The sequence below is a fragment of the Rhincodon typus genome, chromosome 28 (genome assembly GCF_021869965.1).
Source record: "Rhincodon typus isolate 14 chromosome 28, sRhiTyp1.1, whole genome shotgun sequence".
Classification (NCBI taxonomy): domain Eukaryota; kingdom Metazoa; phylum Chordata; class Chondrichthyes; order Orectolobiformes; family Rhincodontidae; genus Rhincodon; species Rhincodon typus.
In genome coordinates, this window is record NC_063359.1 from 30,255,233 (window position 1) to 30,278,571 (window position 23,339).

The 23,339-nt window shown below is 38.2% G+C and overlaps 1 protein-coding gene across 5 annotated transcripts in view; it reads left to right on the top strand.

Moving 5' to 3' along the window:
• ddx31 (DEAD (Asp-Glu-Ala-Asp) box polypeptide 31) overlaps positions 1–23,339 on the top strand; it is a 94,039-nt gene that overhangs the window by 30,799 nt on the left and 39,901 nt on the right. For all 5 annotated transcript variants that reach the window (XR_007265048.1, XM_048613525.1, XM_048613528.1 and 2 more), the window contains 3 exons: positions 4,539–4,589; positions 10,247–10,386; positions 19,861–19,939. Coding sequence is in view for 4 of the 5 variants with exons in the window: in XM_048613525.1 (XP_048469482.1) it covers positions 4,539–4,589; positions 10,247–10,386; positions 19,861–19,939 (270 nt within the window). In the remaining variant the exon portion in view is untranslated. The remainder of the gene's footprint in view (positions 1–4,538; positions 4,590–10,246; positions 10,387–19,860; positions 19,940–23,339) is intronic.

A 23,339-nucleotide genomic window follows, 5' to 3' on the forward strand; every position in this document is an offset into this window, starting at 1 on the left:
CATCGCCATCTAAGAAGGGAAAAAGCAGGTTCTTTTTTCCAGATGGAACACATTCTTAACTTTCTTTTCAACGTCTGAAATTGACCATTTGAAAATTGTACAGCTTCAGAAACCAGATTCATTTTCAAGAACAATAATGGAAGTAACATTAAGTTTGTTTTTATAGAAGCTTCCTGAATTTAGATTTCATGCAAATTCAGCTAATGGTTTTGACTGTACAAATGTTGATTGCAGTTTGGAACTGTTAGTAGTAAAGGATCACCGAAAGGTTTAAAGAATGTTTCAGTACGTATTTATAATTGGGCATTTAGTCATTTCGATAGTTTAAGTGGTATGATAGATTAATGCAAAACTTGAGGACAGCCATCAATATTTGTTACAACTGAGACTTGTGTATACATTAAAAAACTAAATAATAGAGACTAGGAACTGAGTAAATGTGGTGAATTTTATAAATAACACAGTAGTTGCATATACTGGAAAGTTACAGTGTCAGTATTTTCACAATCTGGTAATTTATTTATTCTAATACAGTAGTATGCCATGTGATTTGACCACACTGGCATCAACAGAGAATGCTAGCATAGAATTGTCACCTTCACCTCTTGGACAGTGAACTAGCAGAATGGTTTCACATTGTAGAACTCTCCCAATTTACTACCTAAATAATAAAAGTACTAATTAGAATTGATGCTATTCTGTCATGATTTCAGTGTTACCAGTTTGATGCTAGCTGTCAGAAATTGATGCTGGTTTTCTCATGGGTGATAATTTTGCTGATTTTAAGCAAAGCAAGTATACTGATTACTAGTTTTTACAATCAAAATCCTGTTAAACGCACTATAAAATCATATTTATTAGTGTAGCAATTCTTTCCAAAAGTTAGAGAAACTATACTGGTAAAATAATCGTAATTCTTTAAAGCTAAGTTGCCAAAATGTAGAGAATTAGCTAATGTATATTTAATTGAAAATTTTTTTTAAACATATGGATACAAAATTTCTCTTCCACACCATTCTTCGCCCCCACTCTCACGCTGGCATCACCAGGCCATTTGCCACCTGCAGCTGAGTGTTCCCAGATATGTTCCCAAACCTACACGAACTGTGCTCTTCATCTGCTTACTCGAAGACACCTGATGGCAACCTGGTGACTTCCCCTTATGGGAAGGTTGCAAGCCTTTGCTTGGCATGTCCCAACACAGCATAACTATGTCAGAAGCTCAGTGGACTACTGGGGTTTATTTGCATATCTGTTCTACTTAGCATTGCACTATCATGCACTGTAAATTTAAGACTGTCTAAGCAGTATCTTCATTTGTTTCTGTTCTTACTTTCTGTTTGTTTTGAACTAACTATTTGTATAATAAAAAGGCAGGTGTGTTTTGTCCACTTAGAGCTAAAAATTACCGAGTTAATGCTGTCAGGTATTAATCGGAACCTTGTGTTGGATTGTTTTGGCTCTCCTTGCTGCTGCTCAGACTGCAGAAGGTGGCATTCTGCACTCCAAAGGTGGCAGATGCTGATCTCTAAACGTGTGAATCTTGACTATTTCCACCCACCGAAAATGTGTAAATTACAGCTATCGGGAGTAATTAGCGCTGATAAACCCTTCCGAGCTCATTCTGTTTGTGATGACGCACTCCTGAACTGCCCTTTCAAGGCAAGCTGTCACTAAAGAAGCAGGATTGAGTAAAAAGTACCAGGTTTTCCTGTGTAGGCTTTGATTTCTGTTTTTTGTGCTTAATCTGATTAGTGTATTTCAAGTTTAGCTACAAGGATTTTTTTGTTTGTATAATTTTTCAGGTACATATTTATAGATGTAAAATCTCTTTGCTATGAAAATGTATTGCTTGAAAAAGAATGCACAGCGGTCTATAATATTATATCATTCTTGCACTGTTAAGGCTTCATGTAAAACTATCAAATGTGAAGGGAACTTGAGGTTTTAAAATTGCATTAGCATACACAACTTTGAATTACGTTCCTTTTATGTAGTTAAGAATCTGTGCTTTTGCATATATAGTCATTGTTATAATTTTACTTTAATTGACAGCAGAAAAATTACTCAATGAAATGTTGCAATTTTTAGTTATATATGGCTGCAAATAGCTTACCTTCAGATGAAATACAAAAGCTAAAACAAAATCATGTTAAAATAAGTGTATATGCAGACACATTTACATAGTTGGCTGGATGACTGGTTTGCAATGCAATGGTGCCAACAATTGGGGTTCAATTCCCATACCAGCTGAGGTCACCATTAGGGCCCTGCCTTCTCAATCTCACCCCTCGCCTGACGCATGATGACTGTCAGGTTAAGCCACCAACAATCGCCTCTCTGATGAGAGAACAGCCGTATGGCCCTTTCTGACTCTGGTGACTTACTTCACAAAGTGTTAACTTTTTTGCCACTGAGCTAAAAAGTACTGAAGAATGTTGAAATACCTAAAGCAGAAGTCTGAGAGTTGTATGTTTGGTCAGTTTTACAATCTGAAGCTGTACAATTTTTGCTTTTACTTTTTAAATGAAATTTTGTATCATTTTATGCCCTTGAAATGAACTCATCAATTACACATAGAACCATATATTGTGATGGTGTGCCATGGCACATTACAATGTAGGTGCATGCCCACAGTTCGCCATGTGGCTGGTTCTGAGCTGGGCTGTACCAGCAAGGACCATTAAATTATAACCACCAAATAACATTGTGACCAGAGCAGATGACCCAAGTAAACTTTCAGCACGAGCTTAACCCAGCTTGGTGCATGTCACCTCGATTAACCCCTGACAGCACTCAATGCTAGTTCGTGCCAGACTGTCACTTTCTTTCCAAAACAGCAATCAGTTTAAATACTAAACTTTGAAATGCTGAAAATTTTCTTGTGAATAACCATGTAGTTCATTGTCTAGGCCAGTCTCTTCAATCCTATCAGTTTTAACAGTATTCTGGACCACACAGAGAATACCTTCAATACACAGATCTTCATCTGTAACAGTTGAACTCATACCCTCTCTGTTGAGCTTTTTCTCACAATTTAAACACATTGATTTTCCCACCACCCACCTTGACCCCACTACCAACACCACCACACCAGAACTACAACCCCTCGCCTGTGCTTTTATTTGGCAGGCTACAAATGGACCATGGCTAATGCTGCTAGTGTAGTGCAAACATGTTGCATGTTAAGCCATCCTTCAGTTTTCCCATTTCGTGTTTAAAGAGAGACAAAGCAGGTTAGTTCATAAGTTTATTTGTTGAACCAAATGGTTATTATTTTAACCTACTGAATGGTAACCATGTCAGAAATTAGTGCCAAAGAAAACACTTTGTAATCTTATTTTTGTAAGCATCCTCTTAATGTTACAGTGAGAAGGAGATGAAGGAAGAAATTTCCCATCCCTCCCATTTTTGTCTCCCCACCCCATTGTCAGTCTAAGAAGCCTTTTCATGTGAGCTTAAACCTGAAGGTACTGATACCTCTTGAACTGTGTGCATTTTATTCAACCTTTGCACTATATCCTAGTCACCAAAAGTTTGAATAATGCCAAAAAAAATTATTTTTTTTGTTTAGGAAGAGCTGTCATAATGGTCTGAGTCTACAAAGAATAGGAATAAAATTAACCAAGTTGTTTGTCGTGGAGGGGATGGGGTCAGGAAATTTCTCCCCTTTTTCTGGAAAAGATTTGAGTTTTCAGCCCCATGTGACTGGTTCATGTTTAAGCAGCCATTGCTATATCTGTTTTGTAAAATGTAAATTTAATGGAGCTTGCAGCAGTTAACTTTCAATCAGCTACTGCACGTTTACAAATAAGATTTAATGATGCCTTAATTGTTCTGTAAACCTCTATGCAGATTCTCCATTTTTGTAATTTTTTTGTTGTAAATTTTCTCAGCTTGAGGTTAAAAAGCTTCAGTTCGTTTTGGATTTATTCCTAGAAATGCAGTGTTGATTTGCTTCAGTCAAGCCTGCTCGCATTAAAATGTTGCACATATTTTTAATTACATATAATATTGTCTCTCTAATTGTTCATTTGGACCCTGTTCTTTTTGGTAATGGTACAGTTTTAGAAAAGGTCATTCATATGAATTGTGTGCACCTTGGACTGAAGAGCTAACTTAAGATGCCAATTTCCTTTGGTTTCAAGCAGTTGTAGGCGCTTCTGACAGCTTTAACTCCCTCTTATTCCTTCACTGATAGCGTGGTACAATCTGTCGCCTGGACAACGGGGGCCACTACCCTGCTGCTGACTTTCTGCAAAAGGCAATAATGACTTTTGGCAGAATGTTGGGATGACAGTGGCAAAATGGTGGCCCCACCTAGTGAATCGTTAGATTCCCTATCTCTGTTAGCTTGCTCGCTTTGCAAGCTTCTGCACCAAATAAATGAGTCATTTGAATCCAACTGACAAGCTGGCACCGATTGCCCTGCGGTCCATCTGTACTTTCAGGCATCATGTAGCCCACCAAGTGGCATGCTGGGGTCTTGTCTCAGCACCATGTAATCTTCTATTCTGTCTGTCTTTTTTCTCTGAAAGGACGTAGCAGCACGTGGGCTGGATCTGCCAGAAGTCACGTGGATTGTTCAGGTAAGAATTGGCTCTTAAATAGCAAACAGGCTTCCTTAACAATGTACCAGAAATGATTCATAAGCTCTGTGATTTTTTATTTAAATAATCCTTGATTTACTGTGTCAGTTGCCGTAGTGGTCATTTATTTGTTTTTATTTGTTTATAAGTTAACAAACATGTTGTATTTTAATTTTTAAAGTAACACAATTAAAAATTTGTGTTTTGGTTGTGAAGGTTCTTCCCAATCTGCCGAGTTTTTTTTTTCCCATTCCAATTAACTGATTTCAACATTCAAATAAATCCTATGAGGTGCACACTAGCTTTTATACTTTACCATTTCACTGTTCATTCAAAGGCCTTTGCTAGTGGCATTTAAAAAATAGCTAAAGCTGGTGTCCGAGATAACACCGTGTGGAGCTAGAGGAACACAGCAGGCCAGGCAGCATCAGAGGTGCAGGAAAGTTGACGTTTCGGGTCGGGACCCTTCTTTCAGCTGGTGTCTGCTTGGCTCAGTTAATAGTATTCAGTGGTGAATGCAAGGTCTCAGTCAAAGATGCCAGATTTTAATCTGTGCTGACAACCTGGAGTAATATTGAAGGAGTGCTGCATTGTCATTGATGGGGTCTTTTGAATGTTACATTAAGGCCTCATCTAATTGCTGCAAGAGGGTGTTCTAGTGACCTTTTTAAGAGGGCAGGTAGAAATGATCAGATCTCTGCTTCATGGCTGAAATTGACAACGTTTTCAAATTGTAAATGAAGCCACATCGTAGTAGGGAAGTACAAAGTAATTATTGCTGATCATGAAGGAAGACGAGAGTTAGCTAGATAAGTATAGTCCATATATTGTAATGACTGGATAGGTCCCAGGGTTGGGGCAAGATGAGTGGTTGGATGTGGTTTACAATTTTAACCTTTCCACTCATCTGCTTGAAACCTGCCAGTGTTAAAACTCCACAATTGAAATTAAATTGATGATTTGATCATGCATTGGTTAATCAAGGATAGTCTAACAGATTGTTAAGTGGAAGTGGCTTTTGCCTATGTTAATATTTTTATTAAAAATGTAATCAACTTGTTTGTGAAAATAAACAGAATATTGACTTTGAAAGATATGTAAAAAGTATTTCACCAAGATTTTAACAAAGTTCAGATATAATAGGAAAATATAGTGACATGAAAAAGAAATTTGCTCTGGGCAAAAACTAAGGGATTAATGACTAAGACAGTAATGACTGCAAATGCTGGAAGCTTTAGTCAATAAATGTGGATTAATGACTGTTGCTGGAGTGGAGAGGGTTGGAAGTTGAGCAACCCAGGAGTCACTTTAATACCAATTAAAAATTTGATAACACAGAAGTTAGGACATACATCAAGGAGAGTTGTAAAGGACTAGGTTCATAGAATGTACAGACGGGTTGCAGATTCTCTTTAATTTGGAGAAATGTCAGTGTACATCTTGGAAGGAAAAGCCTTCCAAGGACGTTAGTAGATCTGTAAGTTAAATGGAAGAATACTGAAGGACATGCATGAACAGGGATACTTCAAGAACTGCAATGCACAAGACTATACATGCATCTGCAGATACCGTTGGTTCTGATATAATGTGATAGTTCTGTTCTCATGCAATATCATGTTATAAGAAAATTGCGCAATAGCCGCACCATTTAAACTAATGGGGCCAGAATCGCATTATAGCCAATACAGGTAAGGAAAGTTCACATTCTACAAATAGTGGTCTAAATTCTTCAATCACGTTAAAGCCAATTTGCATCGAAGAAACATGCGGTACAGCAGCACCGACTGTAAAACTATAAAGAGGCATCATTTTGCAGTTAAGCATGGGCATTTGATTCAAAAGACTGTGATAAATTTGCAAAATTGCTCTTTGAGGCCTAAGTTTGAACGTTGTGTGTAGTTTTGGATGTCCTGTTTTAGAAGAGAAGATGAAGCCGTAGGCAGAGTAGAATATGGTTTCACCAAGATGAAGAATGCCAAAAGATTACAAGGAAAGGCTTGAGATAGTGAGTCAATTTCAGCCTCTGTGGGCAAGGATAAGAGAATATTTAAAAATTGAGTGTAAAGATAGATGTTAGGAAAAAATTATTTTCGTGTAAGTGTGTTGGAATACAGAATGATTTACTACCAATAATATTTGAAGTAACAAATGCTGTGTGCTGTAGAAGAGTTTAGGACCATGGATTGGTTCTGGATTGCTCCAGCAAGAATCTGTCAGTTGAATAGTCTGTGCTGTAAGCCTCCGTGCTTTTGAACATAGTAATAATGAAGAACCATTGTGGTGCCTTGTAAAGGGAGTTCAGATTTGTATGGATTAACTGAATCTAAGCAACAAGATTTTGAATTTAGATTGAATTTAATTTGTTTACTGTCTCTTTAAACAAATTGATAGTACTATTTGACCACATTTCTTGAGGTACCAACTTTTCAAATTAGGTGTTAAACTGAGTTTGTGCCATCCCAATGAGCTCTATAGTGAGGATTCCACAACACTAAGTGTCATAGTGGGAGCGGTAATGAACTCCAGAACTGTATTTCCCAAGAAACTTAGAACCTTCACCTTCCCTGTCATCCAAGTGAGATTGTATCATATTGTACATGCTGGTTTAAATATTTTCCAAGATTTGAACAGTCAAATTGTTCTGTAATTGCAATCCAGAGGGCTGAGTAGAATACTCCTTTCAGGGTACCCCCGAGTGTTAAGGAATAGGAACTTTACATGCTCAGGATCTCTATCCACTGAAGGTGACCTTTAGGGAGTAATTATTTGCTTTCACAAATAAGCACATATAACTACAACAGCTTGACAACTTGGCCAGGATGTCGAAACCTGTCCGAGGTGTAAGATGCGTGGGCTATTTTGGGTCTGTTTCACTGGCTTCAGCTACAGTTGTAACTGTGACATTGCTGTCTCCTGTTTCCATGGAGATGAATGGCAATCCTACAACCTTGGCATGTGTCTGCATTTTTTTTTCTTCAATGACAAACATGTTTTTATTTAATGGTCACATAAGCAGCCTTGCAAATCTTGGGGTTCAAACTTGTAACTTCATAATGAAATCTTGTATTTTTCTTTGTTGTGGAGCCCTCAAATCTGTTTTGTACCTGCTCTTCAAAAGTGGAACTTAATTATGGATTTAACTAGGACCAATGTTCCCTCTAACTTTTTTTCTATGTCGTAAGCAGCTTATATTAGGCTCTGCAGTACATTCAAGATTGCAGCATGACTACATATTAGAGGAAATAATTTCACATGGTCTGTTTATTACACTACATGGTACATTCCAGATTGTCGCATGGTCACTCACTTACATTGCTAAGAAGAAGTAGGACCTAGTCATCATGTACAGTATATCTACTACTTAATTTTTTTTCAGTTCAGCATATCTGTATTGTGTTTTAGTGTGCATTGTGCTTTGATGTAAAAAAAACTGGTCGTAGTGTTTTGGTTGAGTTCTAATTTTTTTTTACACAGAAAGCTAACGAGGTTACCAAGACATGTTTGTTGTATTATGAATATGTGAGGTTATCTTCTTATATAAATAGCTATATTTACCAGAATAGCAATGGCTCCTATTCAGTTGGTTATCTGTACAGAAGCTGTGATGACCATTACACTCAACCACCTGAGGAGCTGTGTCCTCTAAGCTTCATAATTAAAACAATTGATGCAGATCATGACTGAAATTTGTTTCTTATAGTTTTTTAAAATAAGCTAATTTAATCCGTTTTTGATACAGACCATTCTGACCTTTGTTTCTGAGTTACTGAGGTTCTTGCTATAATCACACAACACCAGGTTATAGTCCAACAGGTTTATTTGAAAACACAAGCTTTTGGAGTCTCGCTCCTTCTTCAGGTGTTAGTGAGAGAGGTGGCATCAAGCACAGAATTTAGAAGCAAAAGATCAAAGGGTTGTAGAACTGATGCAGATGTCTTAAAAAAACCTAAGATGGCTGTTAAATATTTAATCAGTTAGAAAGAAGATGCAAGTTTTGATTGAGTTAATATGCAAATCCCAGAATTTCTTTCAAGTTACCGCCCCGAGATAACTAAAGGCTTTATGAGTATACTAGAGTGACATCTCAGGTCAGATAATGCATTTTAGGAGTGAGGCCTTGTTTGGAGTCTCAGTGTTTTAACTTGGAGTCAGACTAGTTTTGTTTCCAACGCTGGAATTTATAAAATGCCACATTGACTGTCTACAAGTTATGTGCTTTTTGAACAAAATAGAATGTATCTGCAAATGCAAATTCACCCTGTGTGTGTGTGTGTGTGTGTGTGAGAGAGAGAGAGAAGAGTATGTGTGTCTGTGCACATGATTTATAGACAGTGTGGCATTTTATAAATTCCTACTTTGGAAATAAGACTAGTCTGACTCCAAGTTAAAACACACAACCAGATTCTAAACAGGTCTCACACCTAAAAGGCATTGTCTGACCTGGGATATCACCTCTGGTATACTATTAAAACCTTTAGTTATCTCGTGGCAGTGACTTGAAAGAAATTCTGGGATTTGTATATTAATCAAAATCTGCATTCCCTTTCTAACTGATTAAAGATTTTACAGCCATTTTAGGTTTGTTCAATACATCTGCATCAGTTCTATGACCCTTTGATCTTTTGCTTCTAAATTCTGTGTCTGATGCCACCTCTCTCACTAACACCTGAAGAAGGAGCAAGACTCCGAAAGCAGGTGTTTTCAAATAACCTGTTGGGCCATAACCTGGTGTCGTATGATTTTTGACCAGTCCAATGCCGGCACCTCCACATCCTTGCTATAATCAGTTAAAAGACTTGTCCACGTCAGACTTCAAGAAAGAAGTATTGCTCACACAGATGACAAGCAGAAGGTTATTAAACACCCCCTACACACTCCCCGCCACATGCAAACCCCCAACACCAACCTAGCACACAAGGGCTTAGTGTCATATAAGTGGACAACTTAACATATTACACATCTTTCCAGCTGACCCTCAATCACTCCACCTTGTTACCTGTTCATCTGTAGTACTCAACGTCTTCTTATCTCCCAACTCCTCAACTTCATAATGAGGTCCAGTATCTGCTTCCTTTGAGGGACAAAAATTGTTTCAGCTCAGACAAATGTTGATTTTTCAGCTTATCTGGTTAACCACTGAATTCCCTTTAAACTAAAGGATTCCTAGTACTTAAGCATAGTTACCTATTTGAGTGTGATATTGTAATTACTGGCATGGAAATGTTGTACATGTGGGTTAGAAATTGGATATATACTTGAAAAAGAAAACTGCAGGATTATGACAAAGAATGGGAGAGTGAGACTAATTGGATAGTTCTTTCAGAGATATGGCAAAATTCAAGTGTACCAAATGACTTCTTTCCTTGGTACACATTACTTATAAATATTGTGGACTTGTCCAATATTTAAGGGCAGATCATAGAACAAATTAAAAATAAGTAAATTGATAATTCAAGTCCTGATACTTCACTCACCTTGTCATTATAATGGCAGTATCCAATTTTCTACCTGGAAAGTGTGAAAAGTAGCTACAGGCCTATAGAAATTTCTCCCATTTTTCAGAAAAATAGAAAGCTTTAACCTCATTTTAGGAGCCTTGTTTGGATGAATGGAATAAGTATACTAGAAGCTATTTTCTCCTCTTTTCCATATTTCAGTATTGTGCTCCGACCTTGCCTGCAGAATATGTTCACAGAGTAGGACGGACAGCCCGAATTGGGTCCTGTGGAAACAGTCTTCTTTTCCTCACTCCCTCTGAAGCAGAATATGCAAAGGTGCTTGCATCTCACCAAATCAGGTCAGTCATGTCAGAGAATAAGGAATGAATACACTTTTCTGAAGTTATACTGCTGTGGTTTTCTGTTGTTTGTTACTTTATCTTCGAAAAGTTTTACTTGTTAACCTTTCAGCAGTCTTGTGGTTAGTATTGTAGAGATTCAGATTCTGCTGTATAATAACTTAAAGCAGGATGAGATTTAGTTGGAAACTTAGAATAATTAAGTCACTATTCAAATCAACTGTCTTTGTCCACTGAAGCTCATCTGAAGAGATAACATAGCATTCTCAGTAGATTAAATTAATAGTTGAAATAAATTTAGCTAAAGAATCCCTGCAGTATGGAAGCATTGAGTCCACACGCAACTCCAAAGACACACACACACACCCCACCCCACCCTCCAGCACTGTAACCCTGGATTTCCAATGGGTAATTCCTCTAGCCTACACATCCCTGGACACTATGGGCAATTTAGCATGGCCAATCCATCGAACCTGCACATCTTTGGATTGTGGGAGGAAGCCAGAGCACCCGAAGGAAACCCCCACACAGGCATGGGGAGAATGTGTGCAATATCCACACAGTCACTCGATGGCGGAATCGAACCTGGGTCGCTGGTGCTGTGAGGCGACAGTGATGCCCTATTTTGAATCCTTACATGTAGAAACAATGTACTTTTTTGAGACATTGATTTGCAACTATGGAAGAAGTTTCCAGGCAGATTTGTTTTGTTTGTGTTTTGGTTAATTTTTAAAGTAAATGTGACAGAAAATAGTTTTGCTTTCACTTTGACATTATTGTCCATGCCAAATATTTAAGTTAGGCACAAGTAAATTTTGGTTGTAGTTTCTCTAACCTTGTTCATGCCAATGTTACCCACAAAGGTTACAATGTAATACCCAGCATTTAGTTAATTGTTCGAAAAATTAAAACTAGAAAATAATTGAAACTTCTCCAATTTGATAACGATAGCAACAAGCTCAAATAATGGACCATCTTAGAATTGAGAATTGTACCTGTGATTATATTGCAGTTCAATAAATACATCCTGAATTCAGTGTCTAAGTCCGTCTGAATCTAAAAGAAAAGTAGAATGTGGGAGTAAAAGCAAGATACAGTCGATGTTGGAAATCTGAAATAAAAGCAAAGTAATAGAGATATTCAGCAAGTCTAGCAGTATGTGTGGAGTAAGAAACAAATGGCTCTGTCAAATATGACTTTTATTGAGAATTGAAGTAGGTATAGAACCCAGGTTGGACATGGGACTGTGGCAAACGAACATAGTCAAGGTTAGGTTTAGTTCTGTTGCAAATGACTATTCTGACTTAGATGTTCATTACTCCTTAAATAGTAGATGTTGCTTTGTGCCCTTGAACTCCATTGAGTTGCATACTTTTGCACTGCCTGGCAACCCTTTCTTATTTTGAAAGACAAAATTAGAATTAGAAAGATTTATCTGTGGAATGGGATTGATAAATAACAAAACTACTAGTTTTGCCAAATTTAGACTATCAATAACAGAAGTCCAATATAGCACTGTTTCAGTAAATTTGTATCAAAAGTGTACTTTGGAGATCAATAAAATCATGCTGCAAAACATGTGTATTTACTGAAAGGCAATTGCACCAGTACTCCTAAATTGTTTTGTAACATGGCTTGATAAACTCCTGCTTAATGAGGAATCCTATATTAATATTGGTCAGCCTCTAACCTGAAGCATTTGTATTGCAAACTGCAAATCCTTTAAATACATTCTTACTGTCCTCTCTACTAGTCAGAAAAAAACTGCACACTGGGTTTTTGGCCCAAAACTTAAATTAAATTGTCAGAGCTGTCTCCATAATACTCTGTTTATAATACTGGACAGCAATTTATTTTGATGGCGTGTGTTGCACCATGCTGCAAACTGCCTTTATGGATCATTGGTGCAATTCATCAGCTATCACTGTCCGTTCATTCATTTACTGAGTCAGGTGTGTATGTTTCCCAGCACTGATCATCAGCTCAGCTGTCATGGGCTTGCTGCCTAACTTGTCTACGTTTACAGTGCACTTTAAAGTGCTTAAGCTCCATTTTGTAACTTTTATTAAAGTGAAGATCAAGTCGGAGGATCATCTATCTTGCAGTGGGAAAAGTTAAGTAATCTGTTTTACCTTCAGAAGAAGGATTTCCTAAGTTTTTTCCTTTAATTTGAAAATTCCTTTTTCATCTTGTATACATTACTTATAAATGTTGTGGACTTGTCCAATATCTTGATCTAATTAGGCTTCATTTTTGTGGTTTGAAGGTAAAGGCTCCTTGCTTTTTAAAGTATTTTTCTCCATTAGTCCTCTTGGTTTCACCTGAAGCAGCCAAATATCCTGCTTTCACATCACTATATGCAATATTTTGAAATGACATTTGTTAACACCCAAGGTACCTTAAACTCTGTACTTGAGGGAAAGTTCCTGGTTTCCTTTCCGTGACTCCTTGTAGTGATACTCTGGGACGAGCTACTTACTCTGGGACGAGCTACTTACTCTGGGACGAGCTACTTACTCTGGGTATAGATACAGGCAATGACTTTTGTTCTATGCTGCTGTAATTCACCATGCTTTCTGTTTTGTGTCCTAGCTGGTGACTAATGTTTTGAAATTAGACTTTTATTTGCCCCAGGTCAAGAATCACATGACAAAATTTTGTGATGTTTGTTGTGACACTGATAACAATGCATTTTTTTCAATTATCTATTTTATTCATAAAGGACAACATATAAAAATATATAATTACAGTCAAAAACAAATATGGAATAAATAATTAAAATGGACTTTTTTAATAATTGTATCATTATCATTTTACATGTTTTACAGGACTCTGCAATGGTTCAGTTAAATAGTACTTTTGCTTCAGAGTTAAAATGTTGTGAGTTCATGTCTCAGTCCACGATTTGGACACAAAAGTCAAGGCTGGCACTCGAGTGTAGTGTTGAGTGAGCTGGAAATACTATCTTGGATGAGATACTAAACTGCACTCAGGTGGATGCAAAAGATCCCATGGCTTGATTTCTAAGAGCGGGACATTATCCCTGGTGTTCTGGCCACTATTTATTCCCTCCGAACCAAACAACACAATCAGATTATATAGAAACATAGAAGATAGGAGGAGGCCATTCAGCCCTTCAAGCCTGCTCCACCATTCTTCACAATCATGGCTGATCGTCCAATTCAATAGCCTAATTCTGCTTTCTCCCCATGACCTTTGATCCCTTTCACCCCAAGTGATTTATTTAGTCACCTCTTGAATACATTCAATGGTTTGGCATCAACTACTTCCAGTGGTAATGAATTCCACAGGCTCACCACTCTTTTGGTGAAGAAATGTCTCCTATTCTCCGTCCTAAATCGTTTACTCCGAATCCTCTTATTGTGACCCCTGATTCTGGCGGGAACATCCTCCCTGCATCTACCCTGTTAGAATTTTATAAGTCTCTGAGATACCCGCCTCATTTGTCTGAACTCTAGCAAAAACAATCCCAACCTAGTCAATCTCTCATTTGTCAACACCTACCATCCCCGGAAACAGCCTGGTAAGCCTTTGCTGCACCCCTTCAAGAACAAGAGCATCGTTCCTCAGAAAAGGAGACCAAAACTGCATAAGATATTCTAGCTGTGGCTTCACCAAGGCCCTGTATAACTGCAACAACACGTCCCTGCTTCTGTACTTGACACCTCTTGCAATGAAGGCCAACATACCATTTGCCTTCTTTACTGCCTGCTGCACCCGCATGCTTACATTCAGCGACTGGGAGAGCTTGCAATGGCAAAATGGCTGCCGATTTCCCACAAAAGAGCAGTGGTCCGAAAGCTTGTGATTTCAAATAAACCAGTTGGACTGTAACCTAGCGTCGTGTGACTTCTGACTATGAAAGCTCTGATATAACTGCAAGTCTGTTTTTAATGTGTAGCTGCTGAGTTTCTTTTTCCTCAATGTTTAGTGTGGATAATACCTGCTGCAAACTGATTAAAAATACCCAAACCACCTATTCTGAACATATTTTATAAGTTTATCATTAATAACTTTGGTACTTTGCTACTATCAGTAAAGTTTATCCGGCTGGTCTGAGATTACATGCTTCTGTTTCTTTCTAGGGTGCTTTTGAAATGTTGTTTCCCATTTAATTTCTGAGTATCTGCAGTTTAGGTGCAGAATTCTGTTACGTTCTTTCAATTTTTTTGAGAAGTGCCAAAATCTATTGAAAGGGTGAAATGGAATTTCTGATTCAAGTAATTTGTATAAAACAGACGAGTGTGCACAAAACTTGGTATTTATGGGGAGTGGCGTGTTTACTTGTCTTGAGTTAACTTGCTTTCAATTCACAAACAAAGAACTGTTTAAGTTGATTCATTGACATGGAGGGAGTAAGGAGCACAATTTCGTATGAATAATTAGTATAGTAACAACATTGAATTACTGACAAAATATTGTAAATGATATGTTATAAAACCTAAAATGTCACATATGACTTCTGTATATCAGTGAGGATTTTGCAAGCTGTTTGGTGTGATCTGTTTTCACTCTTGCAGAAGGGTTGCCTGTTCCACTTTCTATTCACCTAAGAAATTTGCGTATGTAAATCACTGAAACTCCAGCTTGGAGGAGCAATGTATGTAGACAGTTGTACATGGATTTGTGTAAAAGTGCACCAGTGTGTGCTTCAATAAGTAAATAATGTGCTTGAATGTTAGATAACTGGTAGAAGTGTCTTCCTTCATTTTAAAAAAAAAAAGCGAAGAGTAAAGTCAATAATGCAGACCACCACAAGTACTGAGTAGAATAGAACAGAAATCAAGATATGGTGGTTAGCCGATGTACACTTTAAGCATCTGTTGTAGGAAGATGGGATGCACGGTTTGCAGACACTTGAACTGATATGTTAAATGACCTGGAGTTGATGGTTTTATCTGGAAATTTGCTTTTTACGCAGATTTAAAGGCACATATGCATTTCCTGTTCAGATGAAAGTTTTATTGCAGGAGAATACATAAATCAACTGAATAATCTGGACTCCTGCCTTGCTTTCATATTTCCTCCAATCAGGAAGAAGGATGAGCAGGTCAATAGAATAGACCACCTGCTATCCTGCTGCTGTCAGTGCCATTGGCTTTTTGCCTCAGGCTGCACTTATTACTGGTCAGGATAGCCTGTGACCATTTTTAATTAACAATTTAATCAAAATTACAATTAAAAATCTTTTTTGCATGGCATTTGAGAAACAGCACTTTTTTGCAATTGTCTTCCCATTTTCGGAAGCATTTTAATTTTATAATTGTGATAGATTTGAATTTACAATTAGATTCAGTATAATTTTGAAAATTGTTGTAGTGTATGCTTATTTTGCACTCTCTTTCCCCACCCCCACACTACCTTTTTTGCTGTATCACGTACATCATGTTCTGTTTGTGAACTGCTCACAGAAGCTCCACAGCCAGCCTTGCAATTTCTCTGCTCTATGATTGCTCATTCACTGATTCAATAAGACAAGTGTGGCTTCAGCCTGGCACGGGCACTTGGATGATGGCTTCCTGCTGTGATTCAGTTCAAACATCTTGGAGATTGGTGCTTGGCGGGTTGCCAGGAGAGAATGGCATGGAATGATCAGTGCTATCACTATTACCCCCCCTCCCCACCATTTTAATCCATGATGTTTTCATTAACCTTTCACAAAAAAATTGTCACACAGTACATTTCACTTAAGTGTACCCTGATCTGTTAGAGAAGAAATGTGGATTCAGAACAATCTGATAGTTTAGAGTTGAAGAAGAAAAAAGGGCAATCTGCAACTAAGAAAAAAAAAACAATAACAGAAGGAAAAGAAATAAAAATACTGATCAAATGGGAAACAAGGACATGAGAGTCAAAAAAGGAATATGAGGGGATGACAGAATAGCAACAGAGCATACATTTATTCAGACAAAGCTGCAGCTAGACACTGAATGCGGTGCAGTAGAGTGCTTAAATCCGGGAATTTGGTAAGTGAAGGTTTAAGTGCTGTTCTGGCCTTTTACAAACAGAGTTGCCTGAGAGGGAGCCAGATGCAGCAAGACCTGAGAGCTGAAGGGTGGAAGTGTTGAGTGAGTGTGTAGGTAGTTCATTTGTAAGTTGTTTTTTTTTAATCTCTTTCTATCTAAACTGGAACAGTAGTTAAAACCAATATGGGGAGACCCCAGTATTATGTATTGAATGATTTATTACATGGATATGATACATCCATTATGCAGAACCATTGAATCACAGATGTACAGCATGGAAGCAGACACCTCAGTCCAACTCATCCACGCTGACTAGATATCTAAACTAATCTAGTCTCATTTGCCAGCATTTGGCCCATAGTCCTCTAAACCCTTCCTATTCATGTACTCATCCAGATGCCTTTTAAATGTTGTTATTGTTCCAGTCTCCACCACTTCCTCTGGCAGCTCATTCCATACATGCACCACCCTCTGCAGGAAAAAGTTGCCAGTTAGGTCCCTTTTAAATCTTTCCCCTCTCAGCTTGAGCCTATGCCCTCTAGTTTTGGACTACCCTACCCTGGGGAAAAGACTTTTGACTATTCACCCTACCTATGCCCCTCATGATTTTATAAACCTCTATAAGGTCACCCCTCAGCCTCCGACACTCCAGAGAAAATATCCCTAGCCTGTTCAGCCTCTCCCTGTAGCTCAAACCATCCAACCCTGGCAACATCCTTGTAAATCTTTTCTGACCCCTTTCAAGTTTCACAACATCCTTCCTATAGCAGGGAGACCAGAATTCAATGCAATGTTCCAAAAGTGGCCTAACCAGTGTCCTGTACAGCCACAACATTACCTCTCAACTCCTATACTCGATGCAGTGACCAATAAAGGCAAGTATACCAAATGCTGCCTTCACTATCCTGTTTACCTGCAACTCACTTTCAAGGAACAATGCATCTGCACCCCAATGTCTCTTTGTTGGGCAAGATTTCCCAGGACCTTAACATTAAGTATATCAGTCCTGCCCCTGATTTGTCTTCTCAAAGTGCAGCACCTCACATTTATTTAAATTGAACTCCATCTGCCACTCTTCTGCGCATTTGCCCATCTGATCAAGGTCCTGTTGTACTCTGGGGTGAGCCTTCTTTGCTTTCCACTACACCACACTACCTATTTTGGTGTCATCTGCAAACTGACTAACCGTGCTTCCTATATTTACATCCAAATCATTTATATAAAGGACAAAAAGCAGTGGACCCAGCACCAATCTTTGCGGCAGGCCTCCAGTCCAACACCAACATTTCACCACCACCCTCTGTCTCCTACCTTTGAGCCAATTTTGTATCCAAATAGCTAGCTCTCCCCGTATTCTATGTGACCTAATGGAACCTTGTCGACTGCATTGCTGAAGTCCATATAGACAACATCCACCATTCTGCCTTCATCAGCCTTCTTTGTCACATCTTCAAAAAACTCAATTAAGTTAGTGAGACACTATTTCCCATGCACAACGCCGTGTTGACTATCCCTAATCAGTCCTTGCCATTCCAAATACATGTAAATCCTGCTCCTCAGAATCCCCTCCAACAACTTACTCACCACTGACATCACGCTCACTGGTCTATAGTTCTCTAGCTTTTCCTTACTACCTTTCTTAAATAATAAGGTCACAAATCAGACTCAACATTAACTCCTTTTCTCTCTCCTTAGATTTCCTCCACCACTTTCTCTCTTTATTTCAGATTTTCAGCTCTGTGGTATTTTGCTTTTATTTAAGTATTATACTAATTTGATAGCACAACAGGTTATGAAGCAAACTTCATACGATATCTACAGATAATCATTGAGTGTTATTCTAAATTTAAAACCCAGGTTGTTAAATACAAACAACATCAAGATGGCAGGGCAAGTGATGTACAACAGCTGTAGCATGCAGGAGCTGGAGAATACCTGCGTGATCCATGACAGCAGGTGTCTATTGTTTGAGGAACTTCATCTCCAAATTGATGAGTTGAAGCCCAAGCTTTGATCATTGCAATAAATCAGGGAGTGCTACTGAGCCATGTTTGGTGATTGACACTGAATTTCCCCACTTGGGGTACATTTTGCACCCTTGTCACGCTCACTATTTCCTTCACATTGTATTCAACATGCCAGAATAGTGATTCACTTTAAATAAGACATTTACACTTTTGATCCAACTTATGGAGTAGTGAGCCTAGATTCCAGCGAACTCTTCTGTCAGGATCATAACAGTATCCTTAAACATGAATCATAAAACGATCATTGTGAAAATTAGATTCACATGAAGACAATTCCAAAGAAGTGTCCTATCAGACTCAAAGCATTCACTTTGTTCTGTCTCCACAGAAGCTGCCAGACCTCTGCAGGGTTTCTCTAGTCTGGAAAGGATTGGTAGATTTCCTTCCCTGAAGGGAAGTAATGAACTAATCTAGCACTTTGCTGTTGCTGTCTCACCAACCCAACTTGATATGGTGAGGTTCGTACGATAGTGTGGTACAGCTGGGCTCCCATATCTAAGTTTAGAAATAAAAACTGGCAGCTCTATTTTGAGGAGTACCATATTTATGAATGTGTGTCCCAAATATTAATGAGATACTGAAAATTGGAGCTGGGCCCTGAATTCCCAAAACTTCTTTGCAGTGAAGATCAAATCTTCAGTTCTAACCACAGACTAGCCAACAATAGATTACTGTGCAAAAATGACTGATTCAGACCGTACAAGCAGCAAAAGGAGCTATGGAAAATGAGTTACTTCCATATAAATTTGTGGCTTAAAATGTTGAATTTTTGTACGAATCAGAAATGAGTTTAGTTGTTTGACTATTCTGTCACTCAGACATTCACAGTTGAGTTTTGGAGAGTGAAACTGTAATGTTTTCTGCACATAGGCACAAGTTCCTGCTCTTCCTGTCAAAGTAGAGAATTGTAGCAGTTTCATGGAGGGTCAGAAAAAAAATTTAAGCTTTATTTCAGTGAGAGGTGAGGCAAGAATTGGGAAATTTGTGTCACCAGTCCATTCTGGAATCCAGTCAAGTCTGGGAGATAATTGTTTTCTTCCTTCTCAACTGAAGAGTGGTCCAGGGTAACCTAGTGAAGAGACAAGATGAATATGAAATGGGAGACAATATAGAAAGATGCATGATTTCTATTGAAATTTGGGATACATTCACAAAAATGATCTTTGTAACCTTCTGGCAGTGTGATACTTGGCAGTGTTACTGAAAAATAAATGTAAAATAAAAGATTGATACCACTTTGAAGCAAACGTGGAGGCACAGTGCTTCTTTTGATGATGGTATAATAATGGGTTTGTTGCAAAACCATCCTGCCATAATGGTCAGATGAACCCCTTCCTTTCTTTTCTTAAATCCCCATGCATACACACCTCTTAGGTAATTAAATCTCTCTTTAACTGTACTACATCACTACTAGCTGTCAGTGGAAAAGATGTGTGATATTTAATTTTCTGTTTCTTCAGTGTCTCTGAAATGAAAATGGAGGGCATCCTATCAACACTTTTAATGGAGTGCTTAAGAAGAAAACAATCTGGACACAAGGTTTGCTGGGGGTTTTTTTTGTTTCCTACTACATTACAACATTGTAATTGAATATCAGTGCTTAAAAGTCTTGAATTAATTGTGTTGAAATTTTCCTAGATAGGTAAAGCCATTTACTATCTTGTTAAATCTTCATCTTCCTCCCAGATATTATCCTGGGTGACAATGGTAATAGATAACTTTCCAAATTTCAATCATTACATTGAACACAACCAAACTGTTTGATTTAGTTATCACAGGCAACTACTTAAAAAGTGCTGTGTATTTAGTCGAGGAGCATTCTCTGCTCAGGAAAGTAGGAAATAGGGGGGATATTCTAGGATTTGTGTCCACAAATGCACTAACTACTCTAGTATGATTAGTTTTGCATACAAGATGTAGAGTTTACGTGCAATTGTACTGAGTAGGGGAGTCCCAGTGCCATCAGGCATATTTTTTAAAGAAAAAGATTTAATGGTTTGATTCTCTGAATAATTTTTGAGCTGGAACGGAATGAAGAAGTGTAACATTAGCATCTTTCATGTTTCTTTTATAGCTGTTAACCATAGGTCAAATGGTAGCCCTTTCTCATCCAAGTCAAAGATGTGGGTTCATTTCTACCTCCTGAGACTTGTGCATAAAATTTTAGCTGAAGTTTCAGTTCTATACTGAGGGAGCACTGCATTTTTTAAATGAGTCACCTTTTATATCCCATTGGCACTACTTCAAAGAAGAGCAGACGAGTTATTTCTAGTAACTTATTTATTATGTATTCCTTAACCAGCATCAGTTCAAAGAAAGTAAATTTTCTGGTCATTATCACGTTGTTTTGTAGGAAACATGACAGCAAGGTACCATGTTACAACAATGACCATACTTCAGAAGTGTTTCACTGAATGACCTGAAGCTGGGGACAGTGGTATATAAATGCAAGTCTTTCTTTTGTCCAAATGGAATCAAAGATGATTTGCATATGGACTGGTTGGAGCTAAGTTATTTCAGGTGTTGACATTTTAGGTGAAATTTCCCAATCCCTAGGAGTGGCCAACAGGGGAAATAATTGGACAAGTTTGTCCGAGAGGAAAAAAGACTTTCTGAACTTGCTAGCAATTGAGGTGCTTAACTGGTTGATTAATGTCCATTTAAGGGCCTTAAATTGTCACTTGCCCCCCTGGGAGTCAGTGGCCTGGTAGTAGTATTGCAAGACTACTAATCCAGAGACCCCGGTGTAACACTGTCCATTCTGGGAAACGCACATCTGGTTCACTAATATCCCTTGGGGGAAAAGAATTGTCATTCTTACCTAGTCTGGCCTACATGAGATCCCAAATGTGGTTGACTCTTAACTGCCCTCTGAGCAATTAGAGATGGGCAATAAATGACGCCCACGTCCCATAAGAAAATTTTTAAAAGAAGATGCAAGAAGGTGGCTAGTTTCCTGACTGGGAAACATTGATGACCTGTCTGTCAAGTTAGGGGAGAAGTCTTCCAATTACCACAATGTGGGGGCAAGAAAAATTTTAAACTTATCTTCTCACCACTTGATCACCCCTGCAGCAGTCTTTGACTGGCAGACATTAGGATCCAGAAACTGCCAGCCTCTGGCCAGTTATGGCAGTACATCACTACCTAATGCACTTGCTTCATACAAAAATGTGCAATCTCCACCTAAAGGATTTATTGCACCTAAACTGTAGAAAATGTGTCTTGTGACCAGGTGATGAATGAGCTTCTAATTCATTATTTTGTAGTCTGTAAAAGCGCTCCATCTTGGATTATAGAACTGTGAACAAGTTCCCTTTCAAAGGAAAAATGTTTAGCCCATTTTTAATTGTTGAAGATTGTCTTAGAAGTTCTGTACATGAACTCCTAGAAATCTACATCAGCACAGTAGTGCATAAGAAATGAAAAGTTTTGACGGTTACCTCCGGTGAAGTTGTGACTTGGTGTTAAGGGAAAGCAGCCAGCTTTCAAGAAGCTATTCTTCTTCACATCCTTGCCACTCTGGTAGTCTCTCAGTGCTTTGTGCGTACTCACCAAGGCCATTCAAAATAATGGCATATTCTCAATGAGCAAATGTACACCAAACATGTTTTAATAATGCTGAATGCCTTTCTGTTGTTTTCACATATCTTCAAATGTGGTTTTCTTAATCTAGAAATGATTTTGAAAACCTGGTTCTCTTGGCATTGGTTCAGTCATTCATCTTTACAAACAGCAAATCTGCAAAATATATGAATAAACTCACATAAAAATTGAAGTTTCTGACTGAAATGGTTCTTTTCTTAAAGAATGAGAACAGTTGCTGATTTAGTGGGTTTTTTTGGAATGTGGAGTTTCAACTCCTGTCCCAAACCCCATCAGTGCATTGTTGCCTGATAAGGTTATTCTGTATCAACGTCGTAGAGTAGGAACTGTATCAAAACATCACACATGGAACCTTGACTATCCAAATAAGAGTGTATTCCCTGATTGGCCGAATTGCACTCTGCCATGGTACCAAAACTAAAACCATCATAAAGAAGCTGAGACAAAACTAAATGTACACGAAATTGCATAGAATTTACAACACAGCAAAAGGCATTTGACGCAACTTGTCTTTGCTGCATGAACCTTCATTTAGCCCTCTCCATCTCATCTTATTGGCATAATCAATTTCTTTCTCCTGCAATTCAAAAAAATGGGTCTGAATATGGTGGATGCTTTATGCTCTATATTCCCCATTTCTAATTACTCTAGCAACTGCTCCAGTCTGTGTGTTATTAGAGAGGATGTTCTCGGATTTTGAGCCATCAACACCAAAGGAATGGTGATATAATCTCCAAGTCAAGATATTATGAATTAGAGGTTGTGATGTTCCCATGTGCCTGTAGCCTTCTCATTATTGACAAATCATGGGCCTCCATGGGTGCTAGTCATACCTGCCTGTTTGTGGGATAGTGCAATATTCATTATTCCAGTTGCACTTGGGGTCACCCTTCCTCATCTCTTTTTGATTGTTTTGGTGTCACCTCCTGTTCCCACCATGAAATGGAAAATCCCATTGACTTCTTTTAACTTTAACTTTTCTTCACCTTTACCTGGTCCATGTCTGACTCTTCCATTCCTGTCGTTGGCTTTTCTCCATTTTGGGAGATAGACTATCTATTATTGTTTACTATAAACTCCCACGGATACCTCAACACTACCTCCTCATGTTCTGCTTCCCTTAAAGGCTCTATTCCATTCTCCTGATTTCTATGTTTTTATTGCAGCTGTTACAGTGATTCTGTTCCATTGAAGCAATTCTGAAATATCTTATTTTCCTCAGCTAAGATTCCCACCCAGCATGGTTGACAGGCCCCTGTTCAATTTTCTCCTTTCCTTTTCCTCCAGAATATTGATAGAGTTCACCTTGTCTTCATCTTTCACCCAACAGCCT